The sequence below is a fragment of the Merops nubicus genome, unplaced genomic scaffold, assembly GCF_000691845.1.
Source record: "Merops nubicus isolate BGI_N331 unplaced genomic scaffold, ASM69184v1 Scaffold34671, whole genome shotgun sequence".
Taxonomy (NCBI): Eukaryota; Metazoa; Chordata; class Aves; order Coraciiformes; family Meropidae; genus Merops; species Merops nubicus.
Genome location: NW_008590852.1, coordinates 1,000 through 10,298, shown reverse-complemented (window position 1 = coordinate 10,298; position 9,299 = coordinate 1,000). Strand labels below are relative to the sequence as shown.

The following is a 9,299-nucleotide window of genomic DNA, read 5'->3' as shown; positions in this document are numbered from 1 at the left end:
TTGAGCAGCTTTGCTGTTGAGGAAGAATTCCATGAAACCAAGGCTGTAGCCTGCCTTAGAGCAATCACATTTTCCTCAATGGGAGAGAAAGAGAATACATCAGACTTTGTAGGTTTCCATTTTCTACCTACTCCTGAATTTAAATGCCAAAAAAAATCCTCAACTATTAGCCAAAACTCTTTGGGAATAGCTATAAGATGCTAATCTAGATTTCTGCTGTACTTAAACCAAAATGGCATAAACTGAATTTACCATGTTGTTACTGATTGCAGTTACTAAACTACTTTATTTTTTAGGTAACTATAGGCCGAGGATTAGGTCTCACATACCAGCTGGTTTCCAAAACCTGTCCTTTGATGATCTCTCGTAAGCACTGTGTCTTCCAGCAAAATGCAGAAGGGCAGTGGACTATCAAGGATAACAAGGTACAGAGACTGATGAAGACCTTGTACTCAGATCCCCTGAAGAGAATGCCCTGTTTGGGCTCAAACAATGTATGGGCTATGTATGACGTGGTATAAGTGTGGTACAGGGTCCACAGGGAACATGTCTTGCCTGTAGTACTTCATTCTGCTGCAATTGGGTTGCAAACCATACTGCTTTATCTCTTGGTTTAGTGTTTTTCAGACAGTTGTTGTCTTGCCAAGGTCACTTTGTAGTCTGTGAATCTGTGTTACGCTTAGAAAAAAAAACAGACAAAACAACCCCATGAATTTTGGCAGTATTCAAAAGGATAAAGTTCTTGTGAACTGCTAATGAAAGGATAAACTGATGCTCCTTACTGTAGTGTCACAATTGCTTTAATTGTAATGAACTACAACAAGAATCTGTTGCTAGAAAAATGATGCTTTGTGTTATGTTCAGATGAGCGTCTTCTGAAAGTACTCAGCTGATTAGAATGAAGTTGTTGGCATCAGAGTCCAAGCTAGGTCTCACTTTTACTTCAGTAATCTGTTTTTTCTATCATAATCTCTCCACTTTCTCATTCAGGCTGAAAACTGTAAAATCAGTAACTTGCTTTAAAACAGCACTGGTAGAACAAGAACGTTCAGGATGTCATGCAGATTTGAAGGATGTTTGGGCAGATATGTCAGGAAGGAATGGAGTAGCTAGTGTTAAAATGACACTGCTCTTAAACAAAACTGCATTGCAGCCCTTGAATAAACTTGAAAACTTACAGTTCTTGCATGACTGGAAGATTAACATCTGTGGTAGATTTAACTATTAATATTTACTCTGCTACCAGTTTGTCAAGCTGTTTTTTTGAATCTCTCTGAGATATGTCAGTCACTAACGATTCTGCACTTCATCCTGAGCACAGATCAGTTTTGCTGTTTTTCACAACTATTTCTTGAGCTAGTGTCCAATTTAAAACCACCTTTTCTTTGAACGTTATCTCTAGAACATTATTTCCTGTCTTGTTTATTTTCTCCCTGTATATATGGGGAACTGTCTTTCAAGCAGTATAAGCTATGCTGCTTTTTATTTTCTAGTTTCTTTTTGAATTTTGGGCAACATTAGTTGTCGAGAATAATTAGGGCAATATTCTATGTTCTTGACAACGATCTGTGCAGAGTCTTTTCTTTTTGTTGCTTAGTTCTTATTTCTGAAGCTTTTGGGCAGCTTTTTCCCCCCTTAGAGTTCATTCTTTTCATTGTACACAAGCACAAATATATTAATGTTGTTCTTAGCCCTCGTACACAAAATTGGTGATACAGGAATAACGCGTGGTAAATAATATAATTCAATAACTGTAGTAAATGGGACACTAAGCCAATAAATTTGATATGGCAAGGTTTATTTAAAGCGGTGGCCTGTTCTGATTGCAGCACTGAAGAGGTTGGATGTGTTTACAGTTGCCAGAAATAACTTACAGAGGACTCTGTAACTTCATGTTAAATTTTGGCCATTCTCTCCTCATTTGCAGAGTCTAAATGGAGTCTGGCTTAACAAGCGGCGCCTGGATCCCTCAAAAGCCTATCCTATTGCTGAAGGAGACCATATCATGTTGGGAGTGCCTTTGGAAAACAAAGAGACTGCTGAATACGAGTATGAAGTAATTAAAGAGGAACTGGAGAAAATCAAACCCTTTTTAGCTCAAAGGAGTGACCTGGGGAAGGCTAAGACCTCAAGAACTAAGCGTAAATTTAGTTTGGAGGAGTTGGAGATGTCTGGATCAGAAGGTCCTTCAAACCCCAGACCCAAAAAAGACAGAGTGTCCTGTGACAGTGAACCTTTGGGTAAACCGTGGGGAAGGGTAGAAGAGGCCAAACCATTAACAAAGAAGATGGGTGTTGAGCTGCTTCCTCCTGGGCCAAGTGAGCAGGATAGTGATCCAGTGTGCAGTCGTCCCGTGTGCTCTGAGAAAGCCGTGTCTGTCCCCTGGGAGGACCAGAAAGGGTCTGGTCTTTCACAGTCATGGACTGTCTTGGAAATGCTGAAGAGAACTCTAGTAGATGTATTGAAGTTAAAGGTCAAAGTGCAGGAGAAGCAGACAGCAGTTCTGAATGTGAAGCAGAAGCCCAGGAATTATGCTCAGAAGGACATCCTGGCAATGGAGCAGGAGCTGCAGGAGTTGCAGGACCAGCTGTGCATGGAACAAGAGCATCAGCAGCAGCAGGTGGAAGAGCTGGAGAGGACATTCTTTCAAGAGCAGCAGGAGCTAGAGGTATAATGGTGGTCATCTTTTTGGCCTGTGTCTTGTTTCTTTGGAATGCTTCATGTAAGACAAAATAAGGTCAAGAACCATACAGATCTTGAACCAAACAAAAATAATGCTTGTGTGAATTACGCCTGTTAAAATTCTCCTGGAAGTGTTTGGCTTGCAGGCATATTTCTTTACCAAAAGAAAGTGAAGAGACAGAAGAGACTGGGCTGCATGAAGAGTTAGGAAAAAGGCACAAAGTAATTACTTTTAAAAACATTTTTGCAAACAGCAACATGGTAAAGCCTTTCAGTTAGTAAAAGCACATGTTTTTAAATAACAAAATCAAGTCTCTGCCTTATCTCCTCTGGTTACAGGGAGGACAAGTTGAAAAGTATTCACCTTAAGTGTGCATTTCTCTTGGTATATGACTGAATTAATGTTAAGTTTGCATGGCAAATCCACTCCTTTTCCAAGCAGTGGAATTATTTTTTTCCCTGTACTTTCAAAAAACTTTGCTTGCAATCTCTGTCTCCAAGCAGTATGCCTATGTTGATAAGTAGCTTTTTTAGATAACAAATTGAAGCCTTCCTAATTGAGTTCCCTGGTTTAAATGAAGTAAGACTTCATCTTGGAGTGAGTTTCATAATTTATCAATTACATACTTTAAAGTCTGCTGGTAAAGAAAGATATCTGTATCAGAAGTACAGGAGGTCTGGAGGTGTGTGTTGAGGCACAGTGGGAGGTCTGGCTGGAGCTGTAGGTACATTTGACCTCTTTGGAAATGCTTGAAGATAGAGTTGCAGATTTTTCTCATGTTTATGCTGTTGCTCAGCCTTTTACCTCTGTGAGCGTGCAGGTGCATTTAGAGCTAGAATTATGTGGAGGTGTTCCAAGTATGTAACTAACTGGTATTTCCATTTTAACTCTTCATAGTACACAATAACTCTAATTTGTCATACATACACTCGAGTGGGACATCTCAGGGTTTGCTTGAAACCAGCACTGTTTCTTTAACCATATCCTCTAAAGAGAGTGTGCAAAGTAGTCATTTAGTAGCAAAGTCCCTTGCTTTCTTTATGTATTTTTTTTGTTTGATTGTTTGGTTTGATTATTTTTTTTTCCTCTTGTTTTTCCCTGCCCAGGGAGTAAAGTGCCAACATGGGGAAGAGAATCTGAAGGAGCAACTGGCCCAAGTCCTGCAAGAGGCAAGTAGTTACAAAGCTGGGTTTGGTCTGTGTAACTTGGATATTTAAAACTTTCTTACTGCTGTGGTGTCTTGGTAGGAGATGAAGACTTTGCCTTAGGTGCCGATTGGACGATCTTCATCTACAGATCAAATTTCTGTCAGAAAGTGGCAGACCTCACTTTATGGGAGTTGCTGTTGGCCAGCAAATATTGTGAGAATCTGCACTCAAATTGAAAGCATTAATTAGCTGCATTGTTTGGGTTTTTTTTACTTGAATTTGGTCCTTGGGATGGTGGGCTTTTTTTGTGAGGTCTGTCTGCTGGGTATCTGTTTTGGGGAAGTTGTTTTGGCAGTTTTAACCAGATGAAAAAAAATTTCACTCTTGGCTAGGAATGTTTTTGAAAGACTGCCACACACTTTGGTTTCCTAGGCTTTTTCCAGAAGGCCTTTCCTTTTGGAAAGCTCATCTGAAAACAGCTTCAGGTAACCCTGCATATAATGACAGATTTTTGTGATCCTTACGTGGCAAATATCCCTTGATACTCAAATGTCTCAGAAACTCAAAGTGGTGACTGTAAACCTAACTGAAGTGAAAGAGTAACCTGGGAGAGGGGATGAGAAGTGCAGTAACACTGAGACTACGTCCCTGGTGTGAGTTAAGACAAAACTGCCATAACACCCCAGACAGACATGTGTTGCTCTTCTAGGAGGGGGTTAGGAGAGGTTGGTATGCTGAACCTCCTGATTATGGCCATGTGTATTTAATAGGATATCTTATGGTGACACTTTTACAATTTTTGGGGTGGTGTTGTTACAGCATCGTGCTTTAATGGAAGAATTGAGCCGTAGTAAAAAAGATTTTGAGGAGATAATTCAAGCCAAGAATAGAGAACTGGAAGAAACCAAGGTGAGGAATAACTGAATTCTCACTTTATTCATAAGTGAAACATAATATGCTACAACAGAGGAAATGGTTTAACGTGTGCCTTTGATGTATTTTGCCTCCCATCACAAAAAAACTCCTGTATTTTGAGGTGGCAGCTGACTAGCTTCCAGCATTGAGGGGGAATATGCATTGCTCTGTTCATAAATTATTGTTGAACAGTCATTACTAGATGTTTCTCAATTATAAAGAAAGCCCAGAACTGTGGTGAGGTGCTTCATTCTCAGTTGGAGTGCCCGCAAGTAAAACTGCAGTGTTCCAGCAGTCCTATGAAGGAGTGTAGGCCTCAAACAAAATGGAATTTGAGTAATGAGAGATAAGCTCTTTCTTCCTGCCCTTGATGCAAGGCCACGAGTGGAAAATAATTAAAGAGATCTTTCCTGTGTTCTTCTGTTGGAAACTAGCACATTATCTACCTCTGGCTGTTTGCTTTATCTATTTTTTATGTCATCTTTGCAGCTGTTGCTGTTTCCAGTATAGCTTCTCTGTTATTTTTAGAAGATAGAGCAGGTACCTAGGAGCCTAATTTAACTCCAAACAAAAAAAAAAAATTTGGCAGTTAAATACAAGTCAACATTTTAATTCTTATGCTTCCTTTTTTTAATATTTGAGGTATTTTGTCTCTTGGATGTCTTAATTTTTACATCAGACAAAAAGAACTGCTCTGTTGACTTAAGCCAAACAGATGCCAGGAAGAGGGTGAAAGATTCTGATGTGATTGAGCCAGCTGGTAGTTTCTTCAGGCTGGAGGGAATTTTGGTAACAGCTGTTGTTCTAGCTTCTGAGTTCTCTGCAGTGTGTGAGAATGTTTTCAAACTGCCACGAGTACAAAGAAGAGAGAGGTTAGAGGTCTGGGTGTATAACAGATACAGACTTGTCAAGTAGAGACTTGCAGTTGTATGATTTTCTACTTGTGCTACCTTCCCCTGCACCCATACTTCCTGCATATTGAGTAAAGCCTTGTTCTTTGATACTTGACTGTGTGTACTTCTCCACCAGGAGGAGAAGGAAAAGGTGAGAGCCCAGAAGGAAGAGGTGCTGAATCAGATGAACGACGTGTTGGAGAATGAGTTGCAGTGTGCCATCTGTTCTGAGCACTTTATTGAGGTATGTTTAAAACACTGGTGTGGGTTTGCTCATAAAGAAGAGACTTCAGAGGCTTTCCCTAGTTCTTCTAAAGCAATAGTCAAGCTTATTTCTTCACTTTGCTGGTTTAATGGTTCCAAGAGACCCCACAGTGAGTTACGGGCAAGGGTTGGTCCAGAAATCCAGAAATTGTCTGGCCTAACTCTTCTGGGCAGCAAGTTCAGCATTAATGTCTCTCCCTGCGTAGAGATGAATGGTTAATCCTAAAATGCATAGAGGCTTGCAGCAGTTTTGGGTGGTTTTGAACTGGTGTTCTGAGCTGCTGTGGACAGCCTGCTTGAAGGAGAATCATTTTTGTTGTGGGCCTTGTGTTAAGTTGGCTGGGGTTGGACTGCTTCAGGTTTAGATATAGGAAGAGGTTAGTAGAGGAAAGGAGGTGCAAGGTTCAGTCAAGTCCTGAACTGTTTATTTTGTTCACACTAACTCTTTGAGGAGTTGGCCTGCTCTCATTTGATTCTAGAAGTGATAGCCTATGCCTGAAAAGAAGACTTTTATTTCTGCTTGTGTTTCTTTAGGCCTTCATTTTCACTGCATGCATTTCTGCTACAGTAAACCTGGTGTGTTAGCCTTGTTACCATGACCTAAGAGCTACCTGAAATTTTAATTTCTGGTTTTTCAGTAATTTAAGATGCTGTTCTGTAGTATCTGAGTTTTTGCATAGTTTATCCTTCTCCAATTGGGAAAACATAATAGAATGCAGACAAAAAGAATGCATTTCTGACTTGCTGTGATCTCTGGTGGACCCATTAACCAACTAGCAAAACTTGTCTGTACTCTGACACAGGAGAGTTTTTGAGTGTAACCCCTACAAAGGCTAAAGAAAATCTTTGGGCTTCTCCCCTCCTTCCCTTATAGGAAGTGTTCATCTAATGTTTTTCTGACTTCAGTGTTTTTTTCCTTGGCAATGCTTGTGTGAGCACGCTCTGATACCCTCCCATCCCATTCCGCAGGCGGTCACTCTGAACTGTGCACACAGCTTCTGCTCCTACTGCATCAACGAGTGGACAAAGCATAAAGTGGAGTGTCCCATCTGCAGGCAGGAGATCAAATCGCAGACACGCTCTCTGGTGCTGGATAACTGCATTGACAGGATGGTAGAAAAACTGGACGTGAAAATGAAAGAGCATCGCCTGACCCTTATCAGGGAGCGGAAGGTCAGAGGTGGGTGGATGTGGCAGGATAAGTACAATCTCTCTTTCCATCTGTTTTGTGCAGCTTTTCTTCGGCACCTGTGTACCAAGGGGATGCTCAGGGAATGCAGCAGAAACCCTAGGAAGTTAATTCTAAGACAGGTAGTGTGACTAGCTTTACCACACAGGAAAACGAGGTTCATAAAAAGTTTGGAAAAAGACTTTGGTATGAATCCCACAATGCACTGGGGCAACTTAACCAGGCTGAAAGTTAAGGTGTTCCAAAGTGATCACTGAATAAACACAGAACTATAGAGAATGAGCCTCGAAAGATTAGCAGGCTCTTTTTTGATTAAATGATTGACTACATCATTGCAAAAAGTCAGCAGAGCAGTAATGCCTGATGAGAAACTCTGCATTCTGTGTGCTAAGTTTGTGCAGGAAGTCTCTGAAGGGAACGATGGTGTGTCAAGTAAGTGTATGGCTGAACTAGCAGTTGCTGCACCACATTAATTTTTGTGGAATGAAAAACACTGTGGCTTAAACGCATAACCTCTTGCCTAGTTGTGCATGGCAACAATGGCTTAAGTAAAACTGCAGCATGGAGTATTTCTGTTCTGCTTTCTTCTTCCAAATTTGTTTCTGGAGCACTTGACACTGGTATCTAGGTGCTGAAATGCAGAAGTCTTTTCCTGCTATCCCTTAACAAATTTCTGTTGCTGTGTTCCCTTGAGTCTTGTTTTCCTCTCACAGAGTTGAGTGCATGATCCTTCATTTTGCAATACATCAAGCCTTTTACCTAGTGAAAGGTGCTTTTGAAATGTTACAGATTCTCCACGGTGACACAGAATGATGCCACTAAGCAGTGTTAGTTTAAACCTGAAATTACAACTTACTGAACCACCTCAGTCCAATTCCATCAGGAAATGCTGCACTGCTGAGAGGCTGCCCAGCTGGGCTTCCACCTCTGCAGAACTGACACCCCTCTTGTGCAACACACACATCTGCAGAGCATGCCGTAGCTACTGCAGTCTCTCCTCAGGTGGCTAATGGTGGTGAGGTGAAGTGGTGTCTTCATTGGAGCCCACTTCCCAGCAGTTTTCATGCTTGTTTGGGCAACAAGGAAATCATCTCATAGCCTGCCTTCATGTGCTGTAGAGGCTCTAATTATATAAATGGCTATTAGGAGGAAATAATTTATTTCACCATGAGACACACTTCAGGAGGAAGGATGAAGTGTTTCTGTGCAGTCTTTTTATTCAATGGTGCAAACGTTTTGATCAAGATGAAGATAACCATGTGTCTATTTAAACATGAATTCCTAAGAAGAAGCCAGCTGAAAGAGAAATAATGATGCAAGTGGTACTTGAGAAGCTCAGTTAGAGCTTCCCAAGAAGCCTTGCCAAGAGCTGTAGTACAAAGGGCACCAATACTCTTTCACTTTTACATGTGTGGAGATTTTGATAGGGGTGTAAGTGTCCTGGACCACTACTAGTTTGAGAGCTCCTTACCACGTTTTTGTCCTTTCCCTCCTCCTTACCTGGCAAGTTGCTGTAGCAGTTGGCTGCTTCCACTGAAGGGATGCAAAATATCTGCTTCCTGTTTGTGCTACCTTAGCAGGAAAAGGCATGCAGTAAACTTAAAGAAAACAAGCAAACAAAATCACCAACCCTTTGTTCTTTTAATACTGAAAATTGAAAAGAAAGGCCTATGCTCTGCAGCTTGAGGGACGTATTGCAAACTGACAGTAAGAGGCTGTAAGCTTCAAGGAGAACTAGTAGTGGGTACAGTGGTCACTGCTGACTTTTGCATCTCTCTTTTGAATGCAGAGAAACAGAATGTGTTGGTGAAACCAGCCACAATGACAGCTGTGCCATTTCTTTCATCTACTCCATCTTCGAGATGACTGGTAACAACAGTTGAGGACTCTGAAGAGGATTCTTACTATCTTGAAAGCTACTACATTATCTAAACAGTGTTACTGCAGACTCATTTGCCTGTGTGCTGCACAGAACCAGCCTAATGATTGATTACCGCTGGATGTGTGGACTGGACATCTGGACAGAGAGACTATGAAGAGCTTGAAGTTGACAACTAGCAGCAGCTGGAAGAAGGACCTTTTTTAATGAATGTACAGAAGCTTGATCTTTGAAACAAAATTGAGACTGTGAGGGGACAAACTGCCTTTATGCTAGATGACTGACAAGCAAAACCTAGGCTTCTGTGATAGCTTGTAACCTGCTTCGT

General features: G+C 41.1%; 1 protein-coding gene across 1 annotated transcript; it reads left to right on the top strand.

Moving 5' to 3' along the window:
• The first annotated feature begins 302 nt into the window (after positions 1-302).
• On the top strand, positions 303-8,975 carry RNF8 (ring finger protein 8, E3 ubiquitin protein ligase). The gene is made up of 7 exons (XM_008950085.1): positions 303-425; positions 1,928-2,668; positions 3,790-3,852; positions 4,651-4,740; positions 5,776-5,883; positions 6,873-7,105; positions 8,882-8,975. The coding sequence occupies exons 1-7, from the start codon at positions 357-359 to the stop codon at positions 8,973-8,975; spliced, it is 1,398 nt and encodes a 465-aa protein (XP_008948333.1). The 5' UTR covers positions 303-356.
• Positions 8,976-9,299: the final 324 nt, after the last annotated feature.